This window comes from Zeus faber, assembly GCF_960531495.2.
Source record: "Zeus faber genome assembly, chromosome: 11".
NCBI classification, from domain to species: Eukaryota; Metazoa; Chordata; class Actinopteri; order Zeiformes; family Zeidae; genus Zeus; species Zeus faber.
This window is the reverse complement of record NC_137205.1, coordinates 31,495,430-31,514,536: the sequence shown is the minus strand read 5'-3', so window position 1 is coordinate 31,514,536 and position 19,107 is coordinate 31,495,430. Positions and strand designations below refer to the sequence as shown.

General features: G+C 41.6%; 1 protein-coding gene across 1 annotated transcript; it reads right to left on the bottom strand.

The window, feature by feature from the left end:
• Positions 1 to 9,297: 9,297 nt before the first annotated feature.
• Positions 9,298 to 18,610, bottom strand: LOC307236592 (interferon-induced protein 44-like). The gene is made up of 8 exons (XM_080009062.1): positions 18,498 to 18,610; positions 17,580 to 17,636; positions 17,437 to 17,470; positions 12,816 to 13,014; positions 12,437 to 12,589; positions 12,170 to 12,341; positions 10,045 to 10,145; positions 9,298 to 9,941 (listed from the first exon to the last, which is right to left on the bottom strand). Exons 1-8 carry the CDS (start codon positions 18,511 to 18,513, stop codon positions 9,780 to 9,782), a joined length of 894 nt encoding a protein of 297 aa, XP_079865188.1. The 5' UTR covers positions 18,514 to 18,610; the 3' UTR covers positions 9,298 to 9,779.
• Between the last annotated feature and the right edge of the window lie 497 nt (positions 18,611 to 19,107).

Below are 19,107 nucleotides of genomic sequence, written 5' to 3'. Positions count from 1 at the left end.
TTTTTTAAAATGTCATCAACCGCCCGGTTGCGGTATGAATCGAACAGTTTCTGTTGTACTGACTTTTCGGCCCAAATGGAAATCAGACAGCGTGTGTCCTGTGTACTCCATCCCAAAGAATCCGTTTTGCCTGTTGTCGCGGCTTCTTGCTGTTTCGCACTTTAATGCGCAGTTGGCGCGTGAATGTGTACTTGTGCTTTATGGAGGACGTCAGTTGAGTAGGCGGTCCTTCAATGTGGTTCAGGACACATTCGCGTACACACCGCTAAAAGGATGCGGCCATATGTAGCCCCAACCACATCCCAATGTGGTTTGAGTGATCGCTTCGCAATGCGTCTTGGGTGCAGTTACACTTGTACTTAGAGCTGTCCACTTCGGTCACTTTGATCGGTTCACCCAAGACGCATGTTAATGCCGGGTGTAAACAGGGCCATACATTATGAATTATGAATCTACCAGCGTCGGCTTAACTTAACTATCGCACAGTTTTAGGTGTTGAGGCCACATGTCGTTCACGTGGTCGTTTGCTAAGTCGATGATCTGTCTCAGCGCTCGTAGTATCAGGAGGTCGACTTCATCGTTCAAGTCCATCTCTTCATGGTAGTTCTTCACTGGAAAGATGCAGTTCACTGGGACTCCCAACCTCTGGCTGAACTCGTCTGCCTGTGTTGAGTGTATCAGCAGTTTATTTGATTTACATGTATAAAAGTGAGGCAAGTTCATTTGTAAAATTAAATGACTTCAATAGGAAATTCAATAAAATTCAAATCAATGTCACCTGATATCTTTCATATATGATTGATTCTTGTAAAGACTCTTACCTTTTCCTTAATGTACTTGCTTTTGTAGACATGTTTAATGTCCCTTTGAACCACAGAACAAGCTTCATCAATTTTGGTGAAAATAACGACCTGGGGAATTTCTGAAAATAGATGACATCATCATTGACATGACATCATTGATCAGACACTTCCGTCCAAAGCCACTTACAATCAGAACATTAACTGTCACGGTATCAAACCGGGTGTGTGGCACAGTCGCCGCTAAAACCTTCACAAGAAACAAGCAGAGTTAGAGTTGAATTCACCTCATGAAAGAATGTTGGACTGCGCCGTCAACAGTAGGAAAAAAAACTATAGTGATTAAATAGTAAAATATTGAAGGAGAATTGTGAATAAATAGTGAAAAAGAATACAAAGATCAAATAGTGAATACATAGTAAAACAGAAGTAGAATATAATGTGAATACTGAAAAGTGCAGTAGAACAGCAAAAGAATGCAGAATAAAGAGTATAATAGTTTAAATTGTAAATAGATATTGAAACAGTGAAGTTAGTAGAATAAACAGTGTAGTGAACACATAGTCAAGAGGTGTCGTAGAATAGTTTAAAAAACAAAACACAAACAAGTTCGTTTTGTCAGCACTGGGCTAGTCTATGTATACTATATGCACATTTATCACAAAATCATCTCTTGAACTTGAAGTATTTAATCTATTCATCCCAACCTGGATTCCATTTTCTTATTTTTAGGGAATGGCTTCATTTAACGTTTGGCATTTTCTACTCCTAATGCAACAAAGTACAGAGCAAAATCAATTTACGTGACAATGTATTTTACAAATAGACCTTATTCTGATTTTATTTTTTCAGAGCTAAAAGAGCAATCAAAATTGAGTTTGTACTGGAGGAATTTGTTTTACAATACAGCATCACACAACAGTACGCATGGTCCAGTCTTCACTACTGACCCCGAGGAGTCGCTGGAATAACACTGTACAAAACGAGATTAAACACGAAGACGTATCAAGCAAAAACTGCAACATGTAAATGGATCCGCTGAGCAGGAAGCATTTTCTCTTACCCAAGTCTGTGGCAGCTAACCGGATGTTCCTCATCCGGTCCATGATGCGATAGCTGAGAAGACTCACATGGGTCGCAGGTACGACACAAACCAAAGCGTGAACTTTGTCGTCCGGGGTGGGCTCTCTGTTGTAATCGGGTTTACCCTCCGACAGTGCGAAAGCAGAACTGAACTGAGACGGGGAAATGTAAAAAAAACAGTCACGCGACAGAACGTTTCTCATGTCAAAGACCTGTGACATGTGAACGGAACGCTGAACTGTGACGGATAAAAGTATTTTACCCTGTAGCCTTCTTTGACGTGACCCTGCATGGCCAGTTTGATGTCCTCCTCGCTGACCCCTCTGTTCGCTTGCTCCTCCAGGCCCATGACATCATTGAAGACAAACGGGTAAAATCCTCGCGTGTGCTCTCTTTGGATTTTATGGGTTTTGTACTGTTGGAGACAAAAGTGTGCAATCGTATTTGTGGTGATGCAATTTTAAAAATCCCTCAAGTAACAAAAAAAGGTTGATGTTTGAAAGCAAAGAAAAAAGTATTACAAACAAAAGTTTTTGATCTCGAATAAAACTGATTTTGATTCTGAAGTTAAATTTTGATTTGATTCTGATTTTGAAGTTAAAAAAATAAATAAAGTGCAATCAATTGAATTGTTCAATTAAAAAAAATGCATTCAAAGAAAGTTCTTTGTTTGCATTTTTCTGTTTCCTTGCACCACCTTTGAGGAATTTTGAGCATTGACTCCATCACATTCTCCTCGGGGTGAAGGCATTTCAGATCGCGCGCCGAAATCCTCTAATAAATGTCGATATGGAGCCTCTGGGATATTCAACCTTTGCCCTCTACGTGAACTACATGTTATTCATTACATGCAGATAAAGTGTTTGCATTTATTTTCTTCGGGCTTAGGTGGGATGGTATATGGAAGGTGTGGTCCTGGCTGTTGGATTGGGCCAGCTGGGTTGACAGTGACTTGGCATCGCACACAGGTGTTGTGTAAGATTCTGTGGAACCCTGACTGTGTGTGGATGGCAGGGCGTTTACTAGTGATGGAACATGACCTACTTGGACTCTGGCTGAGAGAACCTGAGAACCTGCTACCTGTTGATGTCGGGCCAACGCGTTGACATAGTCAGCTGTATAAGTGCTTCTCCTAACGTCTGTTCACATGCGTCAACTTCAGGTGTCACACCTTTAACGCTGTTAATTGTTTTGACACCGTTAACATGTTTTCCTAGTTTGACCCCTCGAAGCATCCGTAGTTCTGAACAAAATTGCTTGCGCCATTTTTACTTTCACTTTCTGTGTTTTGAATGACGGAGAAGCCGCTGCCGAGTCTCCCTCCAGGCGAGGCTTTAATCCCAGGAAACGGGGTTAAAGCCTCGTTCAGTCTGCAAACGCCGTCCAGAGCTCTTTAAACCCAGTGCTCAGCGCAAAGCAACAGGAGAACCATAGCAGCTTGTTTCTGCTCAAAATGCCATTAAATATATTTTGATAAATATATTGCTTTGATAAATAATAGTCAAATACAAATCGATGCACTTTTTAAATAGAAAAATATTTCTTTAGGGTTAAATTTAAATAAACTAAAAGATTGCCATTGGTTGTGATTATTGTGACTGTTTGCCAGCCGTAGTACATACATTAAGTGTTATCTTACACTTTTCATTTTTTGCTCTCATTTGTGTGATGACGTTCAGTAGAGCGTCATGACCCTGCTCAGGTCATTCATTTCATTTCGCCCCTTCATTTCTGTCCATTTCAGCTCTTTCCTTCCAGGTCCTGGAGCAGATTCAACAAACCATGAGTGACAGAAGTCACCACCCAGCTTGTTAAAAGACGCCCTCGTGGCAAAAAAGGGAAGTTGTTTATTTTTCTAGAAAATTCAGTGGAACTTCAGGTTTGAATGCAGTGTTATTTCTCGTCTCTTTCACACCAAAATCTACAGGTTGACCCCAGTCAACCCTTTTAAAACAGGCGATTGACACCTTTCCCATTGCCAGGAGAAATTCATTTATTTTGCGGTGCGTCATGAACACGTGGGAAAAGGGGCACGTCATGGTTCCAGCGTGATTGGGAACAAAACAGTTGAGGAGTCGGCAACTTAAACAAACAACATCATAAAACTGTGAAACTTGAAAAAAAGCTTTTTTCGTTGTTCAAAAGAATTGTGTTGTTCGTGAACTACCCAACAAACAGTAGAAGCAGCATGGAGTATCCACGCACCGTGGAGCGGCTTGGGGCGGTGCTGGAATGACTCACAGCCTGAGAGAGGGTGGGGTTTCTCCACCGTGCTCCCCACGATGCGATACCCACACTCACAACATTTCACGGTCCCCCATGCGGAAAAAAGTCAAAAACTTAAATCGGAGGTGGAGCTGATTAAAACCCGGGTCTATTGACCCGGGACTGAGACCCAGGTTTTTCCTTTACCATTTGGTGACAAATGCCGATTGTTAGTGGGTTTTACCAGGTTTTTGGTGCAGTGGGAAAGGGCTATTAGCTACAATGCAAATGAACCAGACTTCCCATTGACCACTGAAAATGCACAAGCAGTGAGACCTGTTAAGAGGGGGGCAGTAATGCAACGGGGTACAGGATTGCCATAAAAACCCAAGAATTGAAAAGCACTGTACAATCCCTTTCCCCACCAATCAAAGTGAATTGGTGTGCATGGTTTTACTGTGGTGTGCGGAAGGGATGGTTTGAGCAGCCACCACTGACCTGGATCTAGGTGATTGGGTCAGGGTGGCTGCATACCAGCTGTGGGGATGGGCGTTTTAACTTGTTGCTCATTAGCCCCACCAATGAGCAACAGGTTAAAACACCCATCCCCACACTCGCTCAGGAGAGGAGCCCTGTCAGGAAATGTTCTATCTGCTCCTGGCTTGTTCCACCTAGCCTCCTCTCTACGATAAACTGGTATCTCCAACCCATCGTCCTGGCCCTGGAACCGTCACTTGGGTGGCGTGTGGCAGGACGAACTGCTACAGTGTGCATTGTTTTTCTAAGTAGAATGTTCTTACTTTAACGGTGAAACTATCACCAGAGGTAGAGTTTGCCAAGGCAGGACTGGTCATTCTTCCTTGAATGGCACTTATGACAGAATTGATGAAGCTGGATTTTCCACTCCCAACTGGCCCATAAAGCAGAATTCTAAGATGGCTGACAGCATCATTTTCAAGCCGATAGGACCGTAAATATTCCAGCTCTGTTCCCTTCTGCCTGTTGAAAAAGGAAATTGTTGCATCAGAGTTAAGAAGCACTCTTGTAGTCACAATTTATTTTCTTTCACATGTTCAGTATTATCCTATGTTTCTCATCGGAAAAATAGCCGTAACTACTACTTCTTGCATCCTGTACCGTTACCGCCCTCCTCCTGCTGTGACTATTCTGTCTGTCTTCTTGCTCAAAGGTATACAGCTTTGCGCAGACCTCAGAACCCCGAAGACATATTCGCAGGATAGAGTATTGCTAGAAATTCATGATTGTCAAAGAAATACAGACCTTTATGGAAGATAAATGAACTGCTGAATTACATATTCCCTAAACCTAAACACTGGAATGTCACAAACGTTTAAAATGTGCAATAAGTCAATATATATTCAATCTACTGCACAATATGAAAATAGTTTTTATTAAATGTGTATTTGAACAACTTGTTGTTCATCTACAACTTGCATACAACTGACCTCAAAAAAGACTGCTGTGGAATCACAGATTCTTTTGGAAAATTTTAATACTCAATGTTTGCACTTACCCCCAGGACATGTCCCTCCAGTATTTTGGTAGAACTGTCAAAAAGAAGAACAAGAATATACAATTCTGCTTTAACAGAAGTTTGATTGACACAGTCATGAAATCAATCCTACAATGGTCAAAAAATGTTTACACAATCACAGTGCAAAGAAAAGTGAGATATTGGCCAATAGAAAATGATCTGTCCTTAAGATTTAAAGCAACTTTCTTTCATTGAACATGTTAGAAGGAGTATTTCAAAGGAATAACTTTGAATAGTTATCATATGCTGTTCTGTTTAAACACATGATCATAGATGACCTTGAGCAGAGGTCAGAAGGTTTATTGACTTTGCTTACCTTTAGGAGGTGCGGGGGCGGGTTTAGATTCACCAAATCCCATTTCTAAAAAGTAATGATGTGAAACATTTTATTTTTTCTTCCTACTTTGTTTTGCACGGCCATCGCAGTTCGCGCTTTTATCACTGCACCGCACCTGTATGAGTTCACGTCAATTTATTTAACAATTAAAGGCAAACTCTCAACCTCTTCCTGGTTGGTTTGGTCTGAATTTAAAGACCAAAAAAAAACTGGTACTTTCTGGATGGGGGGGGGGGTTTTATAACAAGTTTCCTTTTTACCAACAGACCACCTGTGAATTTTAATGCCAGGGTTTCTTCAACGTTGATTCTTTGAAATTTACGTACGGTATATATTTTAGTAACGCCATGTGTTTCTGCATCTGTTTGTTGTTCTTGGCAAATAGCTGTAAGATGAGAGGCCAGAGAGAGGAGAGAGGAGCGAGAGTGAGAGGGAGGGATGGAGGAGAGAAGACGGAGCAGGGAGAGGTAACGTTTGTGGAACAAATAAATGACGTTTGTGACTACAGATCAGGGTTTTGTTTCATTTACGTCGAAGATTGCTGATATGATAAGAGCGCGCAGGGTGTCACACAGATGTCAGAATACATGACGAATAAGCTTGTGTCAAAGCATTTAGCTGATTTTTACAAAAAAAAAAGAGAAAACAACATTGATGGTTAAACTTATTTTAAGGTAAATTTATTGATCATTTCATACATTATTAAGTGTGCCACACTTACGATCATTGCACATGTTTTTATCATCGCTAAACCTTGCGCTACTGATCAGTTTTCAGGCCACATGAACATGACGTACTTCAAACTGAGTCGGTCCCTGCGGGTGCCGACCCTTTTATGTGCAACAATTTACCGTGAGACGTTTCCTGCGGACACATAAGAGCGCGCGCGGCAAAGGAATCATGTCCCCATAGAAACGTGAACATATTTGGGAAATCCCCTACTTAGCCCCAACCCCCGGTACCTGGCAACCCAGAGGCATTGCGATGTCACAAAGCAGCAGTTGATGTCAGTTTATAACAAAGAAGGAACGCGCGCACACACATACACAGTGCTAGCACACCACTTTTAAAACTAGTAAAAACTAGTAAAAACTTTTTTACCTTTTTTGCTATGAAAGGTGTTGGTGTTTCAGACTTATTTAGATTTATTGTACATTATTAGCGGCAATGACTGGCCGTCGCCAGGTTGCAGGTGCACAATTGGGCCTTCTTCTTTGGTGTAAACTGATCCAAGCTCCAAATGCTTCAGCTTTATAGGAGGAGAGTTGTGACATCACAAATACATCACATGATGATGCCTCCTGGTGGCTTCTGCAACCGAGGGGGCAGGGCAATATTGGAATTCCCCTAATATGTTGACGTGTATGTTGACATGCTTACTGTACAACTCATCACTGCTTCTCACATGAAATGTTGGTTGGGCATCTCTAACAGTAAGACGTGGCAGGCATTGCTTTTTATTTATTTATAAAGCCCTAAATGGCAAGTTGCCATGTATCACCTCATTATTAAATTGGTCTCATAGTCATGATTCAACTCCCTCAAATGATTGGCTAATGCTCCAGATCCCGGTGCAAACACTACATTTGGAAAAAAAACTGCTTTTAGACACACTTGCAACAGTTGACAACACACATTGAAGCTGGACACAATTAAACCTACGGGTCATTTTAAGTCCACGATTGCAACCTGCTCCGCTCATTAACGTCACCGTTTTTAATTGTCTGACCGTGTTCTGCTGTTGTGTTTGTTCTTATTGTTTTCGTTTTTTTCTGTTTGTATTTAAACATTTATTCAAATACACTATTTATTCTGATGTACTCTCGTCGTCATTGTAAATGACGGCATGCCTCAATCATTTTTGAGAATAAATAAAGGTTGAATGAATGAACGTGTGTTTCCATGACAACTGGATTTCTGTTTGCCGAAGGCTTCCTCAAATGAATAGCACACCCATGGAGGTCAAGATCAGGGTTGTTTTATTATATTCTGCGTGTAACTGGCTCAAACTGTGGGCAGAGTAGTGTGGCTTTGCAGATACTAGACGCCTGTGTTCCGCCCGCCAAATTGGTACCATGACATCATAACACTGTGATGACAGTGTGACATCGGAACACAGGCATCAGACAGCCAGGCGGAAACACGCAGACAATCAGATCAGGTCAAGCCTCAGACTCGGACAATGATCTCCTTCCATCAGCCTCGTCATTGCACTTGAGAAAGCACAATATGTGAGTATATTTATGCTATTCCTGTATGCATACAGTGTAGGAGCTATGTCACATTTTGTGAGAGTGTTTAGCTCGCTGCATAGCCACGTACATCTCCACGTGGTGAGGGCAGAAGAGTAAAAAGTTGAATTCCTTGAGGTGAGGCGAACATCAAGGCATCACACCGACCGGGAAACCAGCGAGTCACCGCAGAGAGCGAGGATGACGGTACCCTCAGCCCCTTGGAACTCCCAGGCCCCTCGGGGCCCCAAAGCTCCCAGGACTCCTGGACCCCAGCCGACGGCCCGGCTTGGAGGAAAGGACGGAAGGCCTGGACAGCAGTGGCGGTACAGTGTTGACTGTGCGGAGCAGGCCTGTCGAGTCATCCAGCAAGTGTCAAGTCCATCAAGTCCAACGAGTCCATCAAGTCCAGCGGGTCCGACGTCAGTGCGATCGCAGCGGCCCATGCAAGAGCAGCAGTTGCACGTACGGAGGTCGTATATGGATATGGAATTAGAAAAGGCACGCGCCGAAATGGAGACGCTTGAGGACACCAAAAGGGCCCTTGAGAAGGAGGCAGAAGCAGAAGCTGCAATAGCACAAGCTGAAGATCTCACATCCAGATAAACTGAACACAAAACCAAACACAGTGGTACCTTGAGTTACGAGCGCACTAACAGTTAGGAGCCGTCGTCCCGTGGATTTTTTGTATTGATTCACTCCTTCACTTCACGTGGTGACCTGAGCGTGGAAGCATTTCCTTTGTGTTTTGTGCTCGCGATTTTTGATTGACTTAAAGCGCAAAAATAATAGAAGTACTTCTACCATATGTACCAATCAGAAGCAGAAGGAGATAATAAAGGGTACTACACCAGCCAAGCTGCGGACCGCTTTCCATGAAAAGATGGAGAATCTGCTGTTGGTGTGGTTGACGGAGAAGCAGCTCGCAGGAGATAGCGTGACGGAGGGTATCATCTGCGAGAAGAAAAAAATGATCTACACATTCTCTTTTGTGTTTTATTATTTTTTTATACAATATTTGTTATTTATAAATACATTTTTCTTATTTAAAAACACGTAAGAAAAAAATCAGATACAGACTGAGGACTTCGTTAATAAAAATTATTTTGCAAAATAGGAGAAAAAACAATACAGCGTTCCAAAGAGCCACACGTTTTGTGACACGAGTTTGACATCACACAAACGAAGAGGTTAAAACATTCTGGAAGTTACTCAGAACGTTATAGTTCTGGAAATTGCGAGAAAAACCGTGGGACAACGCACATCTGCAAGTACGCTTAGAATATCCCTTTTGTGATGTCACACAAGCTGACACTGGCACATTTATTGTTACGCGAGTAAGTTGCCGCCACTTCCTGTCATATCCGGGGGTTGAACCGCAACCTAAGGAGACAGATGGCCACTCCCCAGTGTACTGATTAGACCTTTACAATTAGTCTGTATGGGAGACACCTCGCTTCTAACAAATACTCATTACTCAAAAACTGCTCACTTATACACAAAAAGTAAAACGATGGCACGGTTCCCCAACAGTTAAAGCATCCTTAAACCTGATCTAATTGGTTGTTCTACAGTTTATTCACGTAGTCGTTTGCCAAGTCGATGATCTGTCTCAGCGCTCGTAGTATCAGGACATCTACGTCATCGTTCAAATCAATCTCTTCGTGGTAGTTCTTCACTGGAAAGATGCAGTTAACTGGGACTCCCAACCTCTGGCTGAACAAGTCCATCTGCGTTTAGATAAGATATATCATAAACTGACGAGACTAAATAACATTTAAATCTCAAACCCACTTTTAAAAATATATTACTAATTCATGCAAAGGCTCTTACCTTTTCCTTAATGTACTTGCTTTTGTAGAGATCCTTAATGTTCTTTCGAACCTCAGAACAAGCTTCATCAATTTTGGTGAGAATAACGACTTGGGGAATATCTGAAAAAAATAAAGAACACAAACATGTTAATTCTCTACCTGGCTAATCTGTATATCTATGTTGTAAATGTGCAAAAATCTATAGCACAGCACTGCACCTTGTGTCCATTACACACATTTTGGTATTTTCTAGTATTTTTAGAGCTTATAGAGCTTGTTGTGCGTAATCACTGGGTGTCATGACATTTCACTGCATATATGTCTGACCGTATGTTTATGTATGTGACAAAAAATCTCTTGAACTTGAACTTGCATATAATCTATTAATACTAACCATGTTCTAAAGCAGCACGATGTAACTTTTGGTATTTTGTGCCCCTACAGTTTCTGAGTGTAATTGCACTTTAACACCACTGTGGTGAAACTCGGTCTATTTTGTTTTACAAATTTGAATTGGTCAAGTTTCCATCACAATCTATAAATATAATGTACACCTAGATGACAGCGCCTTTTGTGTGGACCTTGCTGTTTCAGCTGTGGGGAGAGAAGGCGCAGGGAGGGACTGGGCCTCCTGCTACCACTGTAGGTACCAAGGTCAACCAATCCTGGAATCTTAACCATAACATGGTGGATTCGATTCACAGGACCCTCATGAAAAGATGGGAGATGGTTGGCAGAACGTCACCCGTACAGCCCTGGAACCAGACATAATGATCTAAGTTGGTTGGGAACCAGAGGGTTACATTACCTCCGTGGGGGGTCATGGAATTTTGCCAGACCAGTCTATATGTGTTTTATGGACTTGAAAGAAGCTTATAACCCTGTGCCCGAGACGATCTCTGAGAGGTCCTGTGGGAGTATGGGGGACCAGGGCTGCTGATGTGGGCCATTCCGTCCCTATATATCCGGGGAGAGAGTCGCATTTGTATTGTCCTGGTTAAGTCAAATCTTTCCCCTGTGGGCATTGGGCATCGGCAAGGGTTTGCCTTGTCTCCTATCCTGTTTGTAATTTTGATGGAGAGGTTTAAAGGCCTAGCCGAGGGCAGGAGTGTATCCAGTTTGGAAGGTGTGCAGGTTGCGCATCTGCTTTTTTGCAGATGGTGTTTTTCCTTTTACTTCATCAGACTGTGAGCTCCAGCAGTCACTGAAATAAATTGTGGTCAAGTGTGACGAGGTGGAATGAGAGGCAGCACCTCCAAATCTGAGGCCATGGTTCTCGCCCAGAAAAAGAAAGGCTTGTCCCCTCAGTGTGGGGACAGAGCAGCTGACCCATGTGGAGGAGTTTAGGTATCTCGCATTCACACATAAGGTTAAGAGGGAGCAACGGATGAGTGCAGCATCTGCAGTAATGCAGCACTGCACCAGACCGTCCTGGTAAAGAGAGACCTGAGTTGAGAGGTGAAGCTCTCAAGTCACCGCTCAATGTTCGTTCCAACCCTCACCAATGGTCATGAGCTTTGGCTAGTGGCCAGAAACAGGCAGCAAAAATGAGTGTTAGCCAAAGGGTTGGAGATCAAGAGGGTTAGAGATAGGGTGAGGAGCTCGGCGATCCCAGAGGGAGAGTAGAACCACAGCTCCTCCACGTTGAGAGGAGTCAGTTGAGACAGTTCAGGCATCTGATTAGGTTGTCCTCTACGTGACTCCCTTTGGCGGTACCGGGCACGGACGACTGGGAGGAGTCCCCAACGCAGACCCAGGAGCTGCTGGAGGGATTATTAGCATCTGAGCATGGGAATCCACCAGGTAACACTGGAAGAAGTTGCTGGGGAAAAGGACATTGGGCCACTCAACTACGCTGTTGCCTCTGCAGGACCCGGATAAGCAACACGACAATGGATGGATGAACCAATGTACTTTGCAGATATAAATCTACATCACTCTGCTTTTAGGGCATTTGTTTTTGAATAATTGTAAGTCGCATTGGATAAAAGCGTCTGCTAAATGCAATGTAATGTAATGTAATGTTTTCCCCACAATCTGTTCGAGCTTCATGAACAGTCAATCTGTTATATTGCTACAACCAACACATTGAATGGAATAACAATGTGAAAAGATGAATGTCAACGTGTGCACTTTTCTCTTACCCAAGTCTCTGGCAGCTAATCTGATCTTCCTCATCTTGTCTATGAACTGATCGTTCAGGAGACTCACAGTGTTCGCAGGTACAACACAAACCAAGATGTGAACTTTGTCGTCCAGGCTGGGTTCTTTGTTGTACTCTGGTTTGTCCTTCAACAGGGCAGACGCAGGATTGAACTGGGATAAAATGTACAAAACAGTCATCATCACATTATGTTCAAGAAGATATTTTAAAAACCATTGAATTCAGATGATTAATAAATGCATTGTACCCAGTAGCCTTCTTTGACGTGACCCTGCATGGCCAGTTTGATGTCCTCCTCGCTGACCCCTCTGTTTGTTTGATCCTCCAGGCCCATGACGTCGTTGAAGACAAACGGGTAAAATTTGCTTGGCTTCCCTTTTTTTATTTTATGGGTTTTGTACTGTTGAAGAAACACGTGCGTTAGCCAACCAAGGCATCCGATGTATTTAAATCTAAATTATGCATTATCTACCTCATAATACTGATAATGAGGATATTGACATAATTCTTTAAGCTATTAGAAATATAACAAGTGTGTAGCACAACATAAATTAGTATTATCTGACCTAAAGTGAGATATGTTTCTGTGACAAAAATGCTTTTTCAAGTTCGTATAATGTTCTTACATTAACGGTGAAACTGTCACCAGAGGCATTGTCTGCCAATGCAGGACTGGTCATTCTCCCTTGAATGGCACTATCGACAGAATTGATGAAGCTGGATTTTCCACTTCCAACTGGCCCATAGAGCAGAACTCTAAGACGACTGACAGCATCATTTTTGGGTTTATATGACCGAAAATATTCCAGCTCTGTTCTTTTGTTCCTGTTGAAAAAGGAAATTGTTGCATCAGAGATTAGATTTGAAAACAAATAGGGCAGTGATTGGAAACTGGCAACCAGTGGGCAACATCTGGTGAGCATCCTTACCGATGTACTATGGCAGAAACCCCATGTGAGCACGGGGAGAACATACAAACTCCACCCAGAAAGGCCCCTGATTGGGCGATAAGCCACCTGAGGACAATGCCAAAGGCCAGTGTTGGATCAAGACGCTTTATGTGTCGTGTGCAACCTTCGTGCGGCGCAGACGTGTTTTGTTTCGCTCTCTGCTTCTATTTTCACTGTATCAGCACCTTTTTCCTGCTGCAATGCTTAAAGAAGAAACAGTGGCTCCATCTTACAACGAGACACTTATTTTACTGTTCATAAAGGGTTAAGACCAGCACTGGCTACAGTGGACACAGCACCTCTCGCTTCAGTAAGCTAAGCTAAGCGATTAGCAGCACGATGCCCCCTTTTTCCACAGACAACTTCCACAAACATCCAGAGAAGATTGCCGTGCTGGAAACCCAAATTCACGGATTAGAAGTGAACGTGGAAGTGAATGGACTCTGTGGGAACGACGCCACTTTGCCATGGACTCAAAACAGTGGAACTCTCTCGGTAAATCATCTCTCTGGGAAATGAGAGCTTGACTACCAGGCAGAGCCCAGTGCCTGTGATCTGTGATGCGAGCTGCTGGCCTGCATTACCATCCAGGCCACGCCTCTTCAACCCCTGTCCTTGGGAGGACACAACCGTGGACATCTGTCAAAGGGAGAACTACCAACAAACCTCCCCAATAACCAAGTGTGTAACTGGGGAACAGATTTGCTACACTGCTGCAGGAACCTGGATCTCCATCTGATGACCTGCATCACCTCTCGTCTTCGCACAGTAAGACTGAGAGTAAGTCAGAAAGTAAAAGGCTCCAGGAAAGGCTAATGACTGGGCCCCAAACTCTGATTGTGGGTGACCTTGCTGTAAAGGATGTAAGAAGCATGTCCAGTAAGAACAATAAAATACTCTTCTTTCCCAAGGATTGTGTTGTGGTAAATTAATGACATGTTATGGTTAAATGAGTTACCCCACATGAAAAACCTTCTATATGTTGTACTAAATCTGGTGCAATAACAACTAATGTATAAAAAAAAATCCCTTTAATTACCTTTGTTATGTAGTACACGTTATAACCACTAGACGGAGCCAAAGTCTAGTACATTGTATGACCAGTAGAGGACGCCAAAACCTTCCTAAATAGATTAAAAAATATCTCCCGAGGTCATTTAAGGTACAAGCCTGACTGCAGAGTCGGCAGAACCAGTCTTTTTGTTTTTTTGGAAGCCGGCTGCTTTTGGTAAATTACAAGAGAGAGAGGGCGGGTGTCCGGCTTTGAAGGCTGCGATTGGCTGGCTGAGAAGTGACATCAGAGGCAAAGTGAACAAAGGATCAGAACTATGATTGGCTCAAAACAGGTTTTTGATTATTTTGTGACACAAAAAGACGCAAAACATGTAAATGAGCAACCGCCTTCTCACGACTGACGAACGATGAATGCACCCAAAGATAAGCAGTCAGATTTTGCAAAACCTACTCCGAGTTTGTTGTTGTGTTTATTTTTCCGATACACAATAAAACTTGTACACATCAGTTTAGGTTCTGTTCCAGTGATTTTTCTCCAAAGTTTTGAAGGTCAGAATAAGATAAGAGCGCCGAGCCAGAATCAGTTTTTTTTACAGTTCTCGGCCTGAGTTTTTTTTCACAAGCCCCAGATCCAGGCTATCTGCTTCACAGGCCTCGGCCCGAGTCTTTTTAAACGACATGGACAGAAAGAATATTGCATATCATGGCTGCACATCCACCCAACTGTGAAAACCATCATCGTGCACATGGGGACCAGTGATGTTGGGAAACAACAGTTTGAAGTACTGAAACGTTGAACATGTTTTACATTTACATTTACATTTAGTCATTTATCAGACGCTTTTATCCAAAGCGACTTACAAGGGAGAATAACATTCAAGCTACATTGCGACAGAGATTAGTGTAACAACAACATTAGTGTAACAATAAATACTGCAAGGTGGTGCTAAGTAATTGTAGGTTAGGACAGGAGGTACTCACTGAAGAGCTGGGTCTTCAGGTGCTTCTTAAAGACAGAGAGGGAGGTCCCCGCTCTGGTCATTTTTGGCAGCTCGTTCCACCAACGTGGAACTACAAATGAGAATAGCCTGGATTGCCGTGGCTGTACGGCCGGCAGAGCCAGGCGACGCTCATTTGACGAGCGCAGAATCCGGGGGGTAACATGTGCTCTTACAAGAGCATTTAAGTATTTAAGTTTTCCCCGTGTTCACAGGGGGTTTCCTCCATATAACATCGTAAGAACCCCCATTAAAAAACATGCACTTAAAACATCGTCTGACCAGCAACGGACATTGAAGTTGGTCCCTGGTCGCTATACTGTGAGCCGCCCACCGCTCCTGGCTTGCCCCCCCGGAGGAAGGACAAGCCCCCATAGGGAAAATTGCGCAAAATACATTTCACAGCCTCCATCTGCATGTGTTGTGTGTATGTGTGACAATAAAAGACCAGCTAAAAGCTCCAGTTTAATTTATTGAACTTTAAATTGCCTTGTTGTTGAAATGTGAACACAAGTGGTGTCGTGCGCACTATTACAAGGCTTTGGCCGATCTGAAACAGCGATATCAGAAAGATCTCATGACCGGTTCTCCAGGGTGAGGATATCGCCTTCACAAATGGTAAATGGACTGCATCTTATATAGCGCTTTTCCAGTCTTGCAACCACTCAAAGCGCTTGACAATACACGCCTCACATTCACCCATGTATCGATGGCAGCGACAACCATGCAAGGTGCACACCAGCTCATCAAGAGCACTTTAAGGCTCCAGGACACTTCAACGTGCTGCCAGGAGGAACAGGGGATTGAACCAGGAGCCCTCTAAGTACTGGAGGACCCGCTCTACCTCCTGCGCCTCCGTCGCCCACAAGGTTAAACACTTTTCGGGGAATAGGCAAAATGCATTCTATGTATTCTATTTTTTAACTATGCATTCTATGCAATTTTATGTTTCTTCACTGTGTACAGTGCAGTGTAGACTCTGTTGCGCTGTAGTGTTAAGAGATTACAAACTAGGCATGTAGTTTATTTATCTTCTTACCTGGGAGATGTCTGTGGATCTGCTTGATTTATATTTTATCTCTGTGGTCCCCATAACTTTGCCGGATTAATAAAAAATACGAAAAACAGTAGTCACAAAAAATTGTGACCACGTCGTGTCTAATCCACTGAAATCTGTGACCGAGTGATGCGTTCAAGATCCAATGAGGTGTCAGAAAAATCCAAGCCATGATATGGTAATTACTCACAGAAATACAACAACGTTTTTCATATTTAATGTAAACTAGGTAACACTACGTACACTAGGTAACATGACCATTATGTAAGTTTGACTACTAGTATAAACCTCTGTAAATATGCAAACCTGCGTAAATATGTCGCAATTGATGCACACGTGACACAACAAAACCTGCAGTCACTGAGACTACACATGTACTTGCACACAACAAGGTACATTTTTAACAATGACAAATTTTGGTTTAAAGTAAAAAATAAACGGTTGTTGTACAAACAGTTTCCTACAGCTAAACTTAGCAAACTTAAATGAAAAGGCAAAAGGTGTTAAGTACTGACAAGTTCTTCCAAAATAATTCTAATCCAAATTAATGTTAAAGCTCCATAGATGTTGTTTTCATTACAATAAAGACAAGTCCAGTAATCTATTAAACTGAATTTTACAATTATAGATTGTTAACAGAAAAAATACAATGAAGTAGTAATTACAACTAACAGGTGGTAAGCACTAAGCAGGAGACAAATCAGCCCCTCTCTATATTATACAAAATATACTTAGGGAATGCATCTTAGAACGTAATTAAAAATGATTTGCAGAATAAATAAAACTTATCAAACTGTGTAGGCTTGGTTGCGTTGCATTGTCTACTGCCATTACCGGTTTAGTTGCCAAAAGTAAATAGTGCTTTTATACCATTTTACAAGATACAAAGGGTTAGGGTTATGTGTTCAGTGGTTGGGGTTATAATAAAACAAATCTGTATTTGTTTTATTTATCATTTATTTTTCATTTTTGACTAAATATTTTTTATCGTGGTTACTTGAATGTCGAAGCTGGGAAACAATGAAGAAAGGACATAGTAACTGACAGTAAAAAGTCCCGCCTCGCTTCCCTCCTGTAGAATCCAGCAAATGGCAGATTCCTGATATCATGAGTTATCAAAGTGTTCTCATCAGCAAAGGTGTTTCTTTGGAGACGCTGTTCTACTTGCTGTTCTACTTGCTGTTCTACTTGCTGTTCTACTTGCTTTTCTACTTGCTGTTCTACTTACTGCCACTCCGTTTGCCTCCAAGGTTCTTCAAACACTGTCAAAAGTAAAAAAGAAAACACAAAACAAAGTGGTTGATTGCATGTGGTATTTTAACTCAGTCCTGCATAAAACCCAGTATAAGAACTTGTGTTTTTGCAGCTCACATTTGGGAGGTTCTGGATCTCGAAGCCCTAAAAAATCTTGAACTCGATTTGCAAAATCTGCAACAAAAATCTTTAGTTTCGTTTAGTTTATAATGCACATATAGCATAATGGGATATACTGTGTGTATATATATATATATATATATATATATATATATATATATAGGAAATTTAATATAACATTTGAAAAAATAAAATTAGATGCCGAATTTGGGGCTTGTGAGGGATCAGACCCTCCAGCCCCGCCCTGATATTATTTACAACCCGCATTTTTCTGTTTTTCATCCTTTTTCACCAAAATAATCTTAGTTCACATTGAATTGGACTTTGAGGACATAAGAGGGTGTTTTATCTTAAACTTATTTCCTCATCTAAAAAATATGTGGAGGGCTTAGCCCATTTATACCAGCCTCCCCTGACTTAACATCATGATAAACAACTACATTTAACCTAAATATAACAGAAAAACTATTTAAAAAAGAATAAATAAAATAAAAAATTAATGAAAATAGAAGTGACCCAAAAAAATTAACTGGGAAAAATCCTTCTTACACAATAACTAATGAAATAAAGTGAGAAGTGAACCAGAAAGATTAACCTCCGATGAGGAAAAAAATGTTAAACCAATAAATCCAAAGATAAGCATTAAATAAAATAAGCCCAAGAAAGAAAATAGATTAAAAAAAAAGAGAAACAGAAAAATAAACCTAAAATTCAACAGTAAACAGAATGGTAATACAGCTCAAAAATGAACAGTAAACACTGTTACATTTTCCCATTTGGAAATTGTGCAATTTGTGCAAAAGTAATTTCCCCCAGGATTATTAAAGTATTTCTGATTCTGATTCTGATTCTGAAATGTTTCTGCTTTTTAAATTCATGCTGAATGTATTGTTTTTTTGTGAGTGTATTTCTTACCTTTCAAGAAGTTCATGTTGAATTCTGACTGACTCTGGCTGGACTCTGGCTGGACTCTGGCTGGACTCTGGCTGGACTCTGACTGGACTCTGGCTGGACTCTGACTGGACTGACTGACTGGCTGACTGACTGACTGACTGACTGCACCCCCAATCTCTTTAAATACTTTCACTCTTTCAGTTTCATTTCAGTCACGTGGTTTCAGGGAAACACTCTTGTTGAAAAAACAAAAAACAAAACAAGTTCGAAAAGAAAGTCTAGACGAAATATGAAAGTGAGTTAGTGTTAAGGTTAGTATTAGTGGGTAGGGTTAGTATTAGTATTATGGTTAGTATTGTGGACTCTGACAGGAATCACTTTCACTTCAACCACATGGTTTCAGGGAAACACTCTGTGTCTTGTTGAAAAAACAAAAAGATCAAGTCCACAATGAAGTCCAGATGAAACATGAAAGTGATTCTGAAATTACAGATAAGATAAAATATAAAAAGTGGAATGATGGGATCACTTCCCAACTTCAACTTTTAATATTCTATTAGTATTAGGGCAAGTAGTAGGGTAAGGTTAAAATAATTTATAGCTAAACCCCCCCAAAAAAATACTATTTATT